The following is a 20,254-nucleotide window of genomic DNA, read 5'->3' as shown; positions in this document are numbered from 1 at the left end:
TTTGGCGTTCTGTCTCACCAATTCCTCGTGCAGCGGCACAATCCAGGCAAGACAACGTCCAAACGCGAGTTACAACGTCCAAACGCGAGTTCTCTATTCGATTTTTATTCCATTAATCCATGTGCAAAGAGTATATCTGTATCGTAAAGTTTCAGTTGCTGCTAGAGACGGCTGCCTTTGTGTGCCACCGGTTGCGGCAGAAGCCTCCCAATATCAATCAAAATCCTATTACAAACGGCTGTTCTTGCACATATAAATACTATGGATGCAATCGGTGTGCCGCTTTCCTTGCCGTTTGTGACCGGATTTTGTTTGATATAAACGTGTGTGTACACACGCATGCACGCACACACACACGCACACGTTAAATAACTGAAATTCGGTCTATTGGAAACGTTGTATTTTGTTTTTGTTACTAACCCCTCCAAAGGGGTTAGGAATGCATTCATAACTTTGTGAATGTAAAAACAATGTTTGTTGACAAGTGGGTAGGGTCTAGGGCACCACTGCCAACTCCTACACCCAAAAAGTATTCCTTTCCTTTTTAAACAGTCCTATTTTCTTACAGGAAAATGGGCTGCATAAACATGTTTGCTTTATTAAAAAGCAATCCAGGACATTGCAGGCGGCTGACCCCAGCAGGCCACCATCCCTGTGATTTCCTCCAATTTTTAGTCAGTTGCAATTTTCTGCCTACCTTATTAATATCCATTAGGTAAGTTGTATTCCGACCTACCCACTAATCTAATTTTTTTTGTTTAAGCCGCATATTACTACATAGTTCAGCTCTTAAAATCTTTCATTGGTTGTAGTGTGAAACCAGTATTTTGTGACTGATAATTTATATCTGGCCCTTTGCTCTTGTTCATAGGTCCCTCCCCCCCCCAAAGTGGTATCCGGAAGGGTTTGTAATTTTTAAATAGATAAAACACAATTTTCTGCACAGTGTAGAGCTCTCAGGAATATTTTCTCTGCACATGAGATCTTGGTTCACGCAATTAAAAGTGATCAGTCTTTAGATTTTAAATGTTAAAACATTGAATTAATATTTTAATCCTTAGCCCTCTATTATTTTCCTATCCTCTGTAGGGAGAAGAACGATAAGATTGAGATGCTGGTGGGCTGTATTGCTGAGCTGACCAAAGCAGATGAGCGCCTACTGCGATTTGGTGACAATGACTTCAGCATCATGTACTCCACACGCAAAAAATGCGCTCAACTATGGCTGGGCCCGGCTGCCTTCATTAACCATGGTATGTTTACAACTGTTGGAATCTTGTTTTCTTATTTTTCTCTTATTTTCTTAGTCTCTCCACCCTCCCCTGCATGTGTATTGACCGAGGTCACATTAGGGGAGGTGCAGATTTAAATAGGGTGAACTGAATGAAAACACGAGTTTCGAACTAAATCAAGACCTCTGCTCTTCTGAAAAACTGTTCGAGGCATGTGAGCTGTAGATCACATGCTTTGCATAAGTCTGCCATCTAGTATTGGGTCTGGATGTTTGCACTTTGTTTTGGTTCGAAGAAGTATTTTCCAGTCACTAGGTAGGTGACTCCTCTTTTCGGTGATAGTGCGCATGGGCATCGACTCCATTGTTAGTGTTTTTTTTCCGCCATCGGGTTCGGATGGGTATTTTTGCGCTCCGGTTCGATAGTATTGTTTCTCGATCGCATATTCCTGCCTTCTTGTACCGTATCCGTTTCGAAAACTTCGATCTGAAAGTCTTGTGCAAGGCCCTTGGGCTTAGCCACATCAACCAAGTCTGCAGGAGATGCAATGGACTCCATTCCAATTCTGCCCCGTGTGCCACTCCTTACGTACCTCCGCGCTGGTCTACACGACGTGTGCAATTTGTGTTTATCACCCGATCACAACGAAGAAAACTGCAAAACCTGCCGATCGTTACGATTGAAGAAGACGCTCTGTGACCGTCTGGCTTGAAGTCACGAAATGTATCCGCAACACCGAGACTCCGCTCCAGATCTCTACGGAGAAAATGCCGACCAAGAGATCTTAGAAGCAGAGGGCGCCGAGGCAGAGGAGGAAGAACACATCTACGTGTCCGAGGAAGACTCCGACATCGAGAAAGACATCACGCCCGGTCAGCGTACTGTGTATAAAGATACTCCTCTGCCCCCAAAAATACCCTCTAAAAAGGCTCCGGTCTCTCCTCTGCCTTCGGGCCAAGGTTGGCACCGAGATAAAGTTTTGAATGCTCTGCCTTCGGGCCCAGCACTGAAACACTTATCAAAGCCTTCAGACTTGGGACCAGGTCAACCTCATTCGGGGACCAAACCCAAAGGTTTGGCACCGAAAAACCAACCAAGTGATCCCTCTAACACTTCGGCACCGAAACAAACTTCGTATATGAAATCCTTGGCGACAAAATCATCAGCACCAAAATCTTTCACTCCGAAAATTCTGGCCCCAAAAGAAACAAGCATTTACAATGCAATGTCTCGGCATTGTTAAAGTTAGAGCTGTTGGCATTGCTCATGACATTATTCTTGTTTTTGTTTTTAAAACATTTAAAGAAACGGCATTGTTATTTACAATGTCAATAGCTTAATCACTCTCAAATGCGAGACCTATTGCATTTGCACCCACACACAGAGCCACAAACACACACAGCCACCCCCACACACAGAGCCACTCACATAGAGCAACCCACACACAAATAGAGCCACCTACACACACACACACAGTTACCCACACACAGACCGAGCCACCACGCATAGAGCCACCTACAAAAAAAGCCATACATGCAGAGGCACCCACACACACATTGAGCCACCCACACACACATAGAGCCTCCCACACACACATAGAGCCACCCACACACACACACAGCCTCCCACACACACACACACAGCCTCCCACACACACGCACAGCCTCCCACACACACACACAGCCTCCCACACACACACAGCCTCCCACACACACACAGCCTCCCACACACACACACACGCAGCCTCCCACACACACACAGCCTCCCACACACAGCCTCCCACACACACACACAGCCTCCCACACACACACACAGAGCCTCCCACACACAGCCTCCCACACACACACACACACAGCCTCCCACACACACAGAGCCTCCCACACACACAGAGCCTCCCACACACACAGAGCCTCCCACACACACACAGAGCCTCCCACACACACACAGAGCCTCCCATACACACACAGAGCCTCCCATACACACACAGAGCCTCCCATACACACACAGAGCCTCCCATACACACACAGAGCCTCCCATACACACACAGAGCCTCCCATACACACACAGAGCCTCCCATACACACACAGAGCCTCCCATACACACACAGAGCCTCCCACACACAGAGCCTCCCACACACAGAGCCTCCCACACACAGAGCCTCCCACACACAGAGCCTCCCACACACAGAGCCTCCCACACACAGAGCCTCCCACACACAGAGCCTCCCACACACAGAGCCTCCCACACACAGAGCCTCCCACACACAGAGCCTCCCACACACAGAGCCTCCCACACACAGAGCCTCCCACACACAGAGCCTCCCACACACAGAGCCTCCCACACACAGAGCCTCCCACACACAGAGCCTCCCACACACAGAGCCTCCCACACACAGAGCCTCCCACACACAGAGCCTCCCACACACAGAGCCTCCCACACACAGAGCCTCCCACACACAGAGCCTCCCACACACAGAGCCTCCCACACACAGAGCCTCCCACACACAGAGCCTCCCACACACAGAGCCTCCCACACACACACACAGCCACACACACACACAGAGCCACACACACACACACACACACAGAGCCACACACACACACACACACACAGAGCCACACACACACACACACAGAGCCACACACACACACACACAGAGCCACACACACACAGAGCCCCACACACACAGAGCCACACACACACACACAGAGCCACACACACACACATACACAGCCACACACACACACATACACAGCCACACACACACACATACACAGCCAGCCACACACACACACATACACAGCCACACACACACACACACATACACAGCCACACACACACACACACACACATACACATACACAGCCACACACACACACACACACACATACACATACACAGCCACACACACACACACACACATACACAGCCACACACACACACATACACAGCCACACACACACACACACACATACACAGCCACACACACACACATACAGAACCACACACACACACATACAGAACCACACACACACACATACAGAACCACACACACACACATACAGAACCACACACACACACACACATAGATCTAGACGCATACACATAGATCTTGGGAGCCAAAGCAGAAGTGGCACCCACTTCACCTCCTGTTCAAATGTTAACTGGTCTCTTTGTATATGATTTGGGTAACTTGTTACTCCACACAAGCTCCTGAACACTGCTTGGTGGTCAGATATGAGGCTCTAGTTTGTTGTACACAGATGGTAGAACACGACTTTATAATGATGTGGTAGGAATCTTTTGGTGTCATTCTTGAGGTTTAATCATCCTGGCAATTGGTTTTGTAGCTGGTTAGTAGATTGTGTGCTGGCAGTGAAGTCTGTAAGGGAAGAGTTGATGTCCCAGGTAGTGGGCACCCCAAGAATATAAGGTTTGGGTACTCGTACAAAGCCACTTACCTAAGGCTCCCTGATGTCTACGCCAGACCTAGTTTATCCCCAGGTAACCACACACGTTTTGGAGGATTCAGAAAACAAGAAGGGTGTAACGCAGCTCATATCTCTCCTACGATTCTGTTCAAAATGTGACAGCGCAGAAAAATCCTTTGGTCTATCCCTCCAAGTGGTAAACCCTACTGAACAGAGTTTTTTTCATATGAAGGAGGGCTCATGAAACAAGCCTGCCTGACCCCTATATCTGTCCATGCATTAGCAAATAAAAGCAAAGCCACACCGCATGCATATCCATGCCCCCGCCCCTCCCCCATTCACCCAAACTGATAAATTCCACATCTTCCGGATATCCACATAAGTGTGCATAGAAACAACTTATGCGAATCTCGTTGACTTTCAGGAGGCATCCTGAAAAATATGGCCAGAATCAAGTCCTCCTGGCAACTAGGACACTATTCAGTCGGTGCCAGTGCACCTCACAGATAACAAACCTTCTTGTTGAACAGCATCCAGAAGGCATGTGCCCTGACCAGCACAGAGAGATGCTAGATTACCTTCCAAGCAAAGAAATATATGCCACACACCAGGCTGCTTTTTTTGTGGACAGAGAAAGGAAGTTATTTGAAGCGTCTGATGGGATACTCACCAGAAATATGATGAAAAGTCCTGTATTTTCAATTACAGCTGTAGGTTTATTCAATATTAATCTTTGTGGATGCTCAAGATTTATTGTTTGCATGCAAATGTAGCAGTGCTGGTGCGCAGTTAGTAACACTGACTAGATACATAGCCGTCACTTACCTTTGGATGGTCACACACACACCCCCAGCAGTGTACACAATGTCTGCTTTACAGCCATAGTATGGACGCTGTAGAGATACCCACAAATTACTAGCACTGCTGTCAAAGTAGCAAACACAAACTACTAGTACCACAGCCAGAGCCCATGCTGCTAGTCCAGAATCTTCACGAACATGTGGTTACACTACAGCCAGGATCAGCACTGCACCCATTGTCAGTATCAGTAATGCATCTGTGACGGTTGCCTTCACGGCAAGCACTGCAGCGGGGCGCACACCCACCATGCTGATAGCACCGCTGCCTGCTAATAGATACACAAGGCGCCCATAACCAGAGTAAGTGCACACATTCACACTACTAGTAATGCAGCTAGGGTGTGTGGGCACACAAAAGGGATGCTTGTGCTAGTACTGCAGTTTCTGTGTGCACAGTACTACAGAGAGCCACCACACACAGTACTGCACCCAGATTATACACACAAACTCCTAGTATAGGAGACACAGTAAACCCACACATTGCAGCCACAGCCTACCCCTCCCCCACTGCTGTCAATACTATTAGCACAACAGCAACCTTCCTACCGACAGCCAAAGCAGTCACTAGCAGTAAAGATAACACAACAAGCAGCTGTAGGCGGTTACAAATACAATACAATCGGGCTCCATATGCATTGTCTGGCGGTCATTTCTCAAGCTCTCGCATTCGTCTTGAGCGCCGCTGTTAGACCTGTCAGCCCTCTGGCAGTTCCCTCCTCCTTTTATTTATTTTTTTTCCTCTCCCTTTCCCTTCTCATTTTTTTCTGTCCACCAACTATTTTTTATTCGGTGTTGATATAGAGGCTCTGGGCTGCGAGGTAGTCAGGAGTGAGGCACCTGAGTGGACAGGTCCTAGGGTCTGCGCGAATCCCCTCATTAGCTGACACCACCCTCTACCATCTGACCGGTCCCTGAACTCAGCCAATGACCCTGGGAGACATTGGTTTCTGGACGAGGGTCCTCAGCGTAGTCTGAAACCCTGAAGTGGAATCACGGGGAAGAATTGCCGCTTGGGACTGCCTTGCCCTCTCCATGGTTGTCATTTGGGAATCTGACCTCCCCCAGTGGCATTAGAGACTGTACACCATCTTGGGCTTTAGGGTAAGGAGTCGTGCCCAATACTCCCCGGGCTGGCGGATCTGCTCGTCTGCCCTACTGAGAGCCGTGCACCCTTAATTTCTGCCCCCCACTGACACTGGCCTCTATCCAAGATTCTCACCGCCGCAGCTCCGAGTCGTGGGGTTATCTGCAAGTCCCCGGTGGTGGCTTGAGAGCGCCGTAAGGTCTGGCAGGGTGCTGGGACTCACCGGCGTGGCCTGCAAGCATCGCGCCTGTCAGCTGTGAGGAGAGCTGTCATCGCGCCTGTCAGCTGTGAGGAGAAGCTACAGCCAGGAAGCCGAGTCGGGGCTGGCCTTGAAGCCGACGCCCGGGTCATGTGAGCCGGGCCATTGAGGTAGCGCCGCCCCCTTCCAGCAGCCGAGAGACGAGGCCGCGCCCCCCGCAAGTCGCGCTGCTATCGGCAGTGGCGGGAGCGCCTGACTGAGCGAGTGGAGCAAAGAAGTACCAGCAGGAGTGCTCTAACGGAGGAGATCACCTCACGGGAAAGCCTTTGGGGGTGGGGGTAGTCTGTGGGTGTGCTTTACCCTGAACCCCCAGTAAGGAAGTCCCCCGCTGTGGGGACCAGCGAGCACCGCTGCCGGAGGAGGACACCGGGACTGTGAAGTAAGCTGGGCCTTGGAGGGGAGGGGAGTCCAGGGGGCCGCAGCCAATTAGTGTTCGGGTTATACCCGATGGATCCGTGGGAAGCCCAGATTTAGACTAAGAGTACGGGAGCACCGATTTAACCATATGCGAGTCTAACCTCTGGGGAATACAGATCTCCAGTGCTGAGAATAACAGTCTCCATTCCAGTAACAACAGGAACTTAAAAACACAGCTAAAACGTAATGGTTTAGTCTCTATGCAACAAGTAAACTACATTCAAATTGTTTAGAGGGTCCCCCTTGGTTGCCAGCAGCAGGGAATCTCCAGCTTAATACTCAAAAGGAAGAGACTGAGTAGTGCGGTCAGTATCAGAGGCAGGAAAAACAGCTGTGAGGGAAACTCTCTGACAGGATGATTCCGGTGGGACTAAATGCTCCTCTGTAATTGTAGAAACTATAATGGTGGTTCGGAACGCTTCATGTAGGAATTTAACCTGGGGCTTCTGAATCAAGGCGGGTGAGAAATCTCAGAGGGGGTTTAAGAAACTGCTGTACTAAAAGTAACGTTGGAATGGTATTGTCAATTTATATGCAAATGTAATGTTTTACCCTGTTATGTGAAACTGAGTAACCCCATTTAAGAAGGAAAGTTGAAGACTTCTAGTAAACAGTAACCTTAAACGGTGTAGTGTCCTTTTTAAGTGGTGTTGCGCTAGGTGGTGAGCTGGATGCGATGCAAGCACGAAATGCCAGGGAAATGAAAGCATATTGACCGGAGCCAAGCTACCTATAGGACGTTAGGTCCAACAGCCGCATTGTCCACTGCAAAGCACGGGACCCTGCACACCCACTGGTCACTGGCTATCTGGGTGCTGGGGAATAAGAAACCCTGCTCGTCACTGTGGGCTCCTGAACATAATCCCCAGGTATCTGAAAGACTGCAGCTTGCTCTAACACCCTACTCACCTCCCGGGTCGGGAGCGCTGGTGGCAAGAAGCGTGACGCGCCACCAACCACGGCACATATAAATAGAAAGAGGATAAGGCAGCTCGCAGAGTGGACAGCGCAAGCGCTCTTCGCCCCCCCCCCTCCCCGGCCCCCCCCCCCCACTGCAGCTTCATGGTTCGTCACTCTCGGAGGCCTGCGCGAAGCTGCTGGCGGATGGGGCTTTGGCCAATCTGGGCGAATCTCTGCAGCCTCTGTGCCTGCTCCGGGCACGCGACCGATAACACGGCGGCAGGGAGACCTGAGCTGCAGGGGAGGAGGGTACTATGTTTTTACAATAAAATAGAAACGAGAGTCTCGATGTATTAAATAGACCTACGCACCGGGTCTCTTTATATGCTCAACCTCTAGATGGGACTCGAGGTTACTTTGCCTCCGCCATTTTAGAAGACATTTAAGAATATCAAACATATTCTTAAATGCCTTCTAAAATGGCGGAGGCAAAGTAACTTCTCAAGTCTCATCTCGATGTTTCACAAACGGGGTGATTTGGCTCGATCTTCTGCCGATCAAGTTGAGTATATAAAGAGACCCGGTGCGTAGGTAAATAATGAGCCATTTTTACGTACGTGCAGGAGATTTTTGAATCCCGGTAAGTGGTCGACCAGCATGAAGGTGGATGAGCATAGGATGCTGGCTTTGCTTACTATTGTATTTGATTTTAGTAGCTTCGGCCCGAGGAGAGGGAGCGAGCGCCACCATCTTTCTCCGAGGTCGAGCAGAAATGCCTCGGAGAAACGCAGCGTTATTTTCAGATTCGGGGGCGTGTTTTTCTTTCTCTCCTCTTGCCATTGGCTGAAATGTTTACATTCTAGAGGAGAGAAAGAAAGTAAAAAACACGCCCCCGAATCCGAAAAAGACGGGGCTTATAAATGGACAGACGCCCCTCTCCTCCAATGGCTGGCCTCCGTTTAGGAAGCCAGCCAATGGAGAAGAGGGGCGGGTTCAAGCCCACTACTGAAAGACATTAAATCTCGCAAGCGAGACTGCGCAAGCGCAGCCTTCGCTAGCCGAGACCTAAAAACTGCTCCTCCACCATCTAAGGAGCCTTGTTTGGATGTTCCACTTGCCAACACTGACCCCAAACAAAAGGAACTTGTTATTAACCCTAAAACTGAACACTTTTATGTAAAGTTGCCATCAAAAAGAAAGCCAGAATTCGAGGACTCATATCATATCCCTCTAAAGAGAAAGAGTATGGGTACTAACACTTCACCACCATTTCTTACACCTTCATCTTCTCCACCTATTGATCCTAATTTACTCAACACCCACAAATTCCTTTCAGCCACAATCTCAAGATTATCAAGATGTGGGGGATCAAGAAGGGGGACACACATGGGGATGTGCCACAAGACAGTGCTCCAGACCCATTGGTCGAATATAACACTGATCCCAATAATGATAAATTCCTACCTAAAGTTGTCTCTGCCTTCCACATCAACCAATCTGTTGAGTTGCCTGTGTACTTTCCCTAACCGGATTCTGTGGCAGAACTTGCTCTACACACCTTGGATGTTAAAAAAGCATTACTCTATTACATAGAAAAGACAAAACCTTTTTGTAAAACAAAACAACTTTGTCGCTTTTTCTCCACAACACACAGGCAATCCCATTTTTAAATCTGGTATTGCACGATGGATAGTTAAATGCATTCAAAATTGCTATGCAAAAGCAACAATCATTTTACCAATTCCCCCTAGGGCGCATTCCACCCGCAAACTAGGGGCTTCTATGGCTTTCTTAGGAAACATTCCCATAGCTGACATCTGCAAAGCTGCAACATGGTCTACACCACACACATTCACAAAACACTATTGTGTAGATGTGTTAGCTAGACAAGCTAATGTAGGCCAGGCAATTCTACGTATACTATTTCAAACAATTGGAACAGCTACAGGTTAGCCACTGCTTTGGGCGATTACTGCTGTATAGTCTATGCAAAGCATGTGATTTAAAGCTCACATGCCTCGCACGGAAAATGCTACTTACCCAGTATGCATCTGTTCTTGGCATATAGAGCTGTAGACTTGTGTGCGCCCACCCACCTTCCCGGCTACTTATACCTGTTGCAGTAACCTCTTACTCTCCTTTTACTACTCTTACTAACTCCATTATCACCCTCTGCGGGTAAACAATCGAACAATGGAGTCGATGCCCATGCGCACTATCACCAAAAGGAGGAGTCACCTACCTCGTAACTGGAAAAGACTTCTTCAAACAAAAACAAAGTGCAAACATCCGGATCCAACACTAGATGGCAGACTTATGCAAAGCATGTGAATCTACCTGCCAAGAACAGATGCATACTGGGTAAGTAGCATTTCCTTTTAGGGAGATCAGAGTGATGGTTTTGTCCACAATCATCTCCTCTCTGTGTTTCATTGCAGAATCAAGGCACAAATGCACATTTTGAATACGAATATTCTGAGGAGTGCCAAATGTATTAATTTTTTTAATTGCTAATATAAGCTCAGACCCATGTCCTTAACCAAAATGAGTGCTGTTTTATATGCGTGATGTTATAAATTTGTTTTGTTGAATCCTCAGGTCACAGGGTATTTCCCCATCGTGAATGGAGCCGTTGAGGTTGAACATGGCCATACTTGATCCTGCTCTTCGAAACTGCCCAGCCACTCATTTACTTTTCCTTGCTTCTTCAATCTTTCGTTGTTCGCTCTTCCTTCCGTGCCATGACCCTACTTAAATCCTTTTAAATGGGCATCCAGGTGGAGGGCAGAAAGGTTAAACTTATCTTATGCTGTCTTCCCTATTTGAGTTTGGATGAGGCTTTGGCCGGACCTCTGCTCTTTCACATGCCTCACCAAAACCAGCTCTAAATCCCTATCCATTATTAACTTAACGTGCTGAGCATTTTTCTTTCCACATTATAACCCTGCTACCACACTTAAGGTCAGAAGCATCATATACCCTCTATGTTGTTACCAGTGTACCGTAATCTAAAGCATCCGTAATAGCAAACTAAAGCGCTCCTTTATATTCTATGCCATTAAATCAGTTGCAATACATAGTCAAGTAAGTATGTAGTTAGGCTAACATGATTAGCTCAACAAAAAATAGATTGTTTTGATTGTGTACATATTTAAATTACACAGGTGGCAATATTGCACATTTAGTAATGTCTAGGCCAGAGTTTCATTTGAAAAGGCAGCTTTTTGTTTCCTTAAAAATTTTGGAGCTCTTCAAATCTACATCAAACTTAAAAAGAAAAAAAATTACATCCAAGTTGGGTTCCTCATGACAAGTTTGGTGAGATCCGAAGAGCTGGAGAGAACGGGAGGAGGATGGGGCTCCCAAAATTGCAATTCCATATTATATCCCATTTGGTTCTCAATACTCTTTAAAAAGAAAAAAAAAATTAAAAAAAAAAGGTTGTACAGAATTACACCAAACTTTGGATGTAAGTTGAACTCTATTCAAAGAAGTGCATCTATTTGGGTTGGTGTAATCTTTTAGTAGTTTAAAAAGTGTTCCGGTTTGGGCAGGAGAGGTTACATTTTAGATGCAGGTTGACAGTTGTGCGTGTGTATTTTTAACTGTAGTGCTCAGCTGCAAAAGCTTAACCTTAATACACGGGAAGATCTTCAAGTTAATAATACCTTCATAACTATAGATAACCTCCAGGCATCCACTAATCGAACCCCACTGGACCAATTTCAACACACACTATGCCGGCGTCACACACAAACTCCTCAGGAAACTACAGAAAGTTTAAAATGCCACAGCCATACTGGCTGCTGCCACATAACCGAACTCCTTCGAAAAATCCACTGGCTCCCAGTCAACAAAAGACTACTCTTCAAGCTCCTCTCGCATGCCTACAAAGCCCTCCACGACACAGGACTAGCCACATCCTCTCATTCCACGTACCCGCCAGACACCTTTGCTCCGCCCAACTGGCCTTGGCCTCCGTTCCACACATCCACAAGACCAGAGCCGGAGAAAGATCCTTCTCGTATCTCGCTGCCCAGACCTGGAAAACTCTGACTCTCCACCTCAGGCAATTTCCGTCGCTAACCCAATTCAGGAAGGATCTCAAAACCTGGCTCTTCGACTGAACCTTTACCCCCAGTAGCGCGCTAAATAAACCCTTGATTGATTAATTGATTATCTTTGTGATTGCAAACTTAAAAATTCTGGGACAGGGTGATTCCCACAGAAAGTGGTCATATAGGGAGGGTGTAGTGACCCCAAGGGTAGATAGCCCTTTGTCTACTACCAGACGCTCCCCTAATGCCCTTGAAATTCAGTATATAGGGGAGTCCCTGGCACCTGAGAAACAGATCCTGCTGACTTGAAAGAAGAAGAAGACAGACGTAAAGAGTCACAAAGAGCAAGAACTGAAGCCCCTGTAACTAATGGCATCATCCGTGCCAGCCTGTCTGCTGACTTTGCTGATTGCGCCAAGAGACGACTTGTCCTGCAGCTGCTGAGTCCCCAAAGTGCAGGACACCTTCCAGCACTTCACTCAGTAACCAAGAACTCACGAAAAGTAGCGGACCTGCATCCCACAGGCACCCAAAGACCCCTGAGAGGACTTTGTGGCTGCAGAAACCCTACTTCTGAAGACTGCACTGCACCTGTCGCTCCAAGTTGAAGTGGGCCAACGGGGTCATCTGGGTTCCCCACCCCGGAAACAGACCACTGTGGTTTCACCCCCAGTGAAGTCTCCCACGTCGACTACAGTCTCTTCACCTGGGCCCCCTTTGCCACAATTGCTCCTGGTAAGGAACCCCTGAAACCAGACACCTCTGCCCCTGTTACCTCTGGCCCGTGGAGCATGAAGACCAAAGGTGTCCCTACAGCCCTGAGCTTTGTGAGGTCTGAGCCCCCTGTTGGTTCACCCTGACTGGCCTCCCAGTCAAAGACCGATCTCCATAGAGTAACATTGGGCACTCCATGCTGTTTTACCCGGCTCTCCCAGTGGCGTTCTGCTGGTGCTGCCTTGGACCTTGCCCACTACTCACCTTAACTCCTGGAGACTAGTCCCATTAGTCCCTGTACTGTACCTGAATGCCACACTTGCTTTTCCTCCCATAAAATAACATTGCTGCTTCTGAAAATTGCACAATTTGACTTTTTAAAGGCAAAAGTATTTCTTTTGAAGTTCTAATCTAAACAATTTACTTTGATGCCTAAATGTATATATAAAGATATGTTATATATTATAAATTGGTGTGGATCTCCTTATTGTGTTGTGACTCACTTATTGAATATTCTGTGTATTTGTGAATGTCCACCACTCCTTTCTGATAAGCGTAAGGCTGCTCTACCACACTACTCCCTAGAACACTACCCTGGGATTGCTAGAGCAAGCCCCTGCCCACTTATCAGGGATCCTCTGGACTCTTTATCTGATATATCAAATTAGATATATAGTTCAAAGAGCCAGCTTCCTACACCCAGGAAGATTGTCACATAGTTCACTTTACTTTCTCTGACTACAAAGTTAGAGGAGTTTGCAAACACCAATCGCCATGTTAATAAACATAACCACGAATTTGTCATACAACATTTGACCTCTGTCTTTGAAGCGCCCCAAATGTGACAAGATAAGTACACAATTTAAAGGCATCTTCTTTTTTTATTACTTGGACTTTAACAACCCACCAAAAATCGACCTGCAGCCTACAGTTTGAGAAACACTGCTATAGTTTGTTGTGCATGGACTACATTACCGTCGTATTAAGAGCAAAAAAAGACCGTGATGTGCTGGAGTCTAGCTTATGTCTTTGTCTTTTGGAAATCAAACCACGTTTTTAAACTCTTCAGTTTAAAGTTTTGTATTGTTTGTGAAGAAAACAAAGTGCATTTCAAAATGTGTGTACTTATTTGATGTATACTTGTTTCTGAAGTGTTGTGCATTGTTTTGAGGTTGAAATTGAAGACACTGCTTAGGCCGGGTTCCCTGGCTTCAAATCCTCAATCAATGGGTGTTCTCACAAGTCAGAAGCTTAAGTACAACTGGTGTGGCTGATCGACATATACCCTCTGTGGTCTGTGTTTCTTTTGTTCTATTTTGTTTTCTCTCTTCATCCCTTTCTCCTTTTCTTGCTCTATCTTGCAGTCCCTCTCTCTTTCTTTCCTCTATTTCCATTACGAATTTCTGCAGAATATGTTATAATGCTTTATTTTCCTGTCTTTTTGTTTTTGTTTCTCACCTGCTTTCTTGGTGTGTTGGACTTTGAAGACTGCAGGCCGAACTGTAAGGTAAGGATATTTATTCAATGAATGCGCAAGCTAAAAGATGCAATGGGGTCTGATGAAGGCATGATACTAAAGTGGTGGGGGAGGAGCAATTACTCTGCATATAAAAGTTGCTAATGGTGGTTTTGTTTCCCACCTCTGCCTAAAGTTTGTTTCAACAGAAAGAAACACTGCATCTGTCAAGGTTCTCAGGGACATACGACCAGAAGAGGAAATCACCTGCTTTTATGGCGACAGCTTCTTTGGAGAAAATAACGAAATGTGCGAGTGTCGCACTTGTGAGAGGTGAGCAAGAGTTCCAGATAGGAGGAGCATCCGTAGTAAAAAAAAAAAAAAAGAATAGGAAGGATTCATGATATAAAGCAAAACCTTTCATGGTAGTAGAAACTAACACGGTTCTCAGTAATGAAGGAGAAGTTAGTAGGGGATTCGCCCTCTGGTAGAAGGGAATAGGGGAAGGGGGAGTGATTGGAAGAGGTGTGGAGAAAGTCTATGGTATGAAGAACTTAGTGGCATGTAAGATGAAGAGTTTCTGGTTGGAGGGAAATGAAGAGAATGATGGAAGTGTCTCTGGCTGCAAGGAACATACAAGAAGGGAAGACTGTGACTGTGATAGCAGCAGACAAAGCTATATTGTCTCCAGTGGAGAATGAATCGATGTGAAAAGTGGATCTCTAGTTTGGAAAAGGTCCGTCATGATATTCTCTCTGATATCCATAGAAAGTAGATCATCTCGGCAAGCATGCAGTATCTGCAGAAACACATTTGATAATACAATATTCAGCTTTGAAAATTAATGTAAATGGAGAAATAGGCATTTAAGAGGCTGTATTGTTTCTTTTTTTTTTTATTTGTTTATTTTAAGCAGTTGTTAAGTTCACTGCAATACAGAGCGAATGCAATGAGCATACAGTAGGCCTCTCACAGAAGGCAGACACCTTTCTTCACTCGATAGTGGTCGGCTTCAATCAGGTTGTGCACACACAAATTATGACACACCCTGTCCTTTAAATCAAGTGAGATGCATCCCCTGACCCTCCCCCAGTTCCTCCCACCACCCTCTTTAAAATTTCCTACTGAGTGTCCCTGTATCATATCCAGCTCCCCAAATCTTGTAAAATTTACGGGGGCATCCCCTACCTTGGTATATTTTGCGTTCTGCTAGTTGACACCAATCAAGGTCATTTTCATTCCTAAACAGTCGTGAGTCTGCCTACCCCAGTGCCTGGTTAGGTTTCGCTTTGCAACGCCAGATGTCAATGTGAGCCTCTGAGCTGGGTACTTGGGGCATATCACTTCCCCGGTGATGCCCAAAGTCTACCGTCTGGGCTCCAGCGTGAGCTCCAACCTTGTGACCGAGGCCATCACCTCTGTGCCCCCCCCCCCTTTCCAGTGGTGTTGGGCCACTGGGCATTCCCAGAGCATATCATAGAAGGCAACAGTCTAGCTACATCCTCTGGCGCAGTGGGCAGAGGCACTGCAGTTCATTCTATGTAGCCTGGAGGAGAAGTAGGAAGATCTATGTAGTATGCAGAGTTGCACCAGACTGAAGTGGGCCCTTTTAGCTATTTCTCTTGGACACTGTAGGGCCTCCCCCCAGTCCTCATCTCTTATGAGACCTACATCTCCCTTCCAAGACTATTGTAGCGGGCGAAGAAGGTCCGGTGAGTAATTGATGATTTTTTTTGTTTACCAGGGAAACTGCCTTATTCTGCATGAGGTCCAAGAGCAGTCGGACCTCCATGGGCGAATAGTCTGGTGGTAGTTCCCCATCGAGCAGGTGGCACCTCCGTGCGTGTCTCAACTATATATATCTAAATTGATCCTTCTGACCCATGGCGTATTTTGCCTGGAGCTCAGCGAAAGTAAGTAGTGACCAGCCCCCCCCAAATGTACCCAACCTTTTCTATTCCGATCAGATTCCATCTTATTTGGTTTCTTAGTTTCTGCATCCTCCCCAAAGCAGTCGCTGTCCCTCAGCGTGGTCTTGGCAGTCAACTTATCTCCCCACCCAAAACAGTCGTTCGCCAGGCCTTCCCCACCCGAGCGCTCTGCTGTGAAACAGCAGCACCTCCCCTTTTTCCTCCCATAAAGAAGGGCTGGGTAGCCCCGGTCGCCCATGGCAGACTCTGTAGCCCGATTCATCCCTCTCGCCAAACACCCACTCATTTACCACCATCAGCTGAGCTGCCCAGTAATAAGCCGGAAGGTCTAATATCATCAGATCATTTTCAAATACTCAGCGCTGGGACTTTGAAAGGGATATACATAAGCAGGCCCCCGTCCCAGAGCAACGCCTGCAGCGTGCTATTGACCTTGTTAAAGGATCTCTCAGGGACCCTGTAGGGGGTGTTTTGGAGTATGTACAGCATTTGGGGGAGGGTCATCATCTTGAAGAGCGCTGCCCTACCCATTAGGGAGATTTACAGCGTCCTCCAGTGGATCACTTCTGTTCAGAAACGCTCCAGCTGGTACTGCAGGTTCTGCTGCAGGAATTGTTCCCCACTCCTGGTTGCGTAGAGTCACAGGTAACAGATTCCCCGACTCTCCCCCGATGCAGGCCTGCCTGGTGGAAGGGTGACACAAAGCAGGATATCATCCGCGTACACAGAGATCCTTTCTTCCGAGACTCCTTTACCTCTAATCCCCCTGATGAGAGGATCTGGCTCCATGGCTAGGTTGAAGATCATTGGCGACCGGGGGCACCCCAGCCATGTGCCCCTACACAAGTTGAATGCCCGGGAGATAACCCCATTTACCCTTCTTCTCACCGGACCCACGAGCAGAACTTGGGGCCAAAACCCAGCCTGGGTAGTACCGCAAAGACGTAGTACCACTCTGCTATAGAAGGCCATTTTTGTGTTTCGGGAGGGCACTGCTGCCTCCTCCAATTCTGGATCCTCCATCATATGCACCACTCCATATAATCGATGGAGATTTAATCTGGTAGCCCGTCTTGGTATAAAGCTGGATTGGTCCGGATGAACCACTGATGTTATGACCTCTGTTAATCTGGTTGGCCAGCTCTTTGACCTCCATGTTGAGCAGTGAATTGGGCCAGTACACGCTAGAGGCTGTTGAGGGGGGCTTCCTCTTCTTGGAGACCACCACTATTGTGGCTGTTCTCTGGTCAGCCGGGAGAGTCTTAGTGTCCCAGGAACATGTTGAGAAGGTGAGGTGCACACATTTGAACAGTTCAAGGGGGTGGCCGTTCGGCCACATCGCCTTGCACAACAGTTGTCCTTGAAGCGCCTCTTCTATTTCCTCCACTGTTATGTCCAGCTCCAAGGCCTCCCTTTCCTTCCCAGAGAGGATCAATAATGGCAGGGTCGCCAGGAGCTCCGCACAATCCTTGTCTGATCTGTCGGACGTAGAGGGATATATATATTATCTACTGGCGGTCGCCAGTAGATAGTTATAGTTAGGACCCTGTTTCCATAGGAAATCCGCAACATTCTATTTGGAATAACTTTGGCGCCGGTCGACGAATCCTCGCGAAATTTTCAAAATAGGTGGGGCGCTACGCTCCGCTCCTACCCTGAAAGTCTCGGGGGGATTCGTCAAGCGGGGGCTGAGAAAAAAGGGGGGTCCCAAAACGCGTTTTTCCGATGCATTTTTCCATAGGACCTTTAGACACAGCTACAGCCCGAACGGCTGAACAGAGTTACTTGAAATTTGGCAGAGAGGTAGTCCTCAGGTCAAGGAAGTGCCTTTTGTAGGTTTGGTGTAAATCTGTTCAGTAGATCCTGAGAAAATAGCATTTAAATCAATATATATATCTGTGGCAGCTTACGGTGCGCTTACCGTGCGCTTACGGTAAGCTTACCGTACGCGTACGGTGCCGTGCGCGAGCGCGATTCTGATTGGCTGTTAGATCTAAGTAAACATTCGAATCGGTCGAAACCAGGAAGCGGCGGCCGCCATTTTCTCTCTCGCACTCTGAGTGAGGCAGCAAAAACAAAGGCAAAAAACATCTAAAGGGGCAATGTATTCAGTTCCTAACCACCTAGCATTGATGATGGTGTCCCCAAAGAACCCCCAAGTCCAAAAATACAATTTTTTATTTTTTGAAAAATCGCCGAGTACGCTTACCGTACGCGTACGGTAAAAATTAATAAATAAAAAAAAACTATCCACACTATCCCCACCCCGTGTGCAAAAGGTGCCCGGAGGGCACCTTTTCTGCATGGCATATTTTTCCAAAATTGAAAATATAAATGATTACCTTTCACAACGAAGCGCATAATATGTCCTCCATGTGCGCACGGTGCGCGAAGCGCATCGTGCGTACATGGCCCATCCCGCGTAACGTGGGCACGCGGTGCGCACAGCGCACCGCGTGACCACCGTGCGTGTACGGCACTAACTGCGTAAAGTGGGCGCGCGGTGCGCTTCGCGCACCGCGTGCTCACTGTGCGCGCACCGTGCGCGCACGGAACGAACTGCGTTAACTGGGCGCGCACGCCACGAATGGCGTAAAGTAACTTAGCATTTAAAAAACCGTACACATTCACTGAAAAAACCATAGGTTTCACACACGTTATAGTTAGGAATTAGCATTTAAAAAACCTTGCAAATTCACTGAAAAAACCATAGGTTTCACACATGTTATAGTTAGCGGAAATTTTAATCATAAAATACCATTGAAATTCCCCCGTTATAGTTAGTGCAGGCAACTATAACTCACGCAACCGCAATCCTCTGCTGATGCTAATACTGTATTTAGACACTTATTTGCCCATGTCTTCTTCCATTAAATTTTAGCTATACATATATTACAAATATTTTTTTTTCATAAAGACACATATGTCATCAGCAGAGGATTGCGGTTGCGTGAGTTATAGTTGCCTGCACTAACTATAACGGGGGAATTTCAATGGTTTTTTGATTAAAATTTCCGCTAACTATAACATGTGTGAAACCTATGGTTTTTTAAGTGAATATATATATATATATATATATATATATATATATATATATATATATATATATATATATATATTATATATACAATTCACTTAAAAAACCATAGGTTTCACACATGTTATAGTTAGGTGGACATTTCACTCGTAAAAAAACAATGAAATTCCACCGTTATAGTTAGTTCAGATAACTATAACTCGCGCGCCCGCAATCCAGTGCTCATGACGTCACATATTTCATCACTCATGACATGGTCAGTGGCATCACTCATGACTTCACTGATGACCTCATCCTTGTGATAGAGTGGCGGTCGCGCGAGTTATAGTTATCTGAACTAACTATAACGGTGGAATTTCATTGGTTTTTTACGAGTGAAATGTCCACCTAACTATAACATGTGTGAAACCTATGGTTTTTTAAGTGAATTTGCAAGGTTTTTTAAATGCTAATTCCTAACTATAACGTGCCTGAAACCTATGGTTTTTTTAAGTGAATTTGTACGGTTTTTTAAATGCTAATTTTTAAAAAATCTTTTTTTTTAATGGTTTTTCACCGTGCGCGCACCCCGCGATTTAAAAAAAAAAAATGTTTTTTCACCCTTCGGGGTACTTTAGGGACCCCCTGACAATGGCTAGGGGGTCAGGAACTCTCTACCCTGCCCCCTTTTCACGTTCGCCACCTCTCTTTTTCACTCTCGCACACACAACAAACAAAATGGCGGCCGACACTTCCTGATTTCGACCGATTCGAACGTTGTAACCACCAATCAGAATTACTCTCGCGCACGTTAGGGTGCGCGCACGGTGCGCGGCTATAGATATGTATGTGCTTTTAAATGCAATTTTCTCAGGAACTACTGAACAGATTGACTC

At 46.8% G+C, this 20,254-nt stretch overlaps 1 protein-coding gene across 1 annotated transcript in view; it reads left to right on the top strand.

The window, feature by feature from the left end:
• KMT5C (lysine methyltransferase 5C) overlaps positions 1-20,254 on the top strand; it is a 176,932-nt gene that overhangs the window by 45,269 nt on the left and 111,409 nt on the right. The window contains exons 5-7 of the mRNA XM_085616374.1: positions 1,090-1,253; positions 14,443-14,462; positions 14,608-14,744. Of these exons, the coding sequence (XP_085472500.1) occupies positions 1,090-1,253; positions 14,443-14,462; positions 14,608-14,744 (321 nt within the window). The remainder of the gene's footprint in view (positions 1-1,089; positions 1,254-14,442; positions 14,463-14,607; positions 14,745-20,254) is intronic.

This window comes from Triturus cristatus, chromosome 7 (genome assembly GCF_964204655.1).
Source record: "Triturus cristatus chromosome 7, aTriCri1.1, whole genome shotgun sequence".
NCBI lineage: Eukaryota > Metazoa > Chordata > Amphibia > Caudata > Salamandridae > Triturus > Triturus cristatus.
Note: the sequence above shows the minus strand (reverse complement) of the source record. Positions and strands in the feature narration are given on the sequence as shown.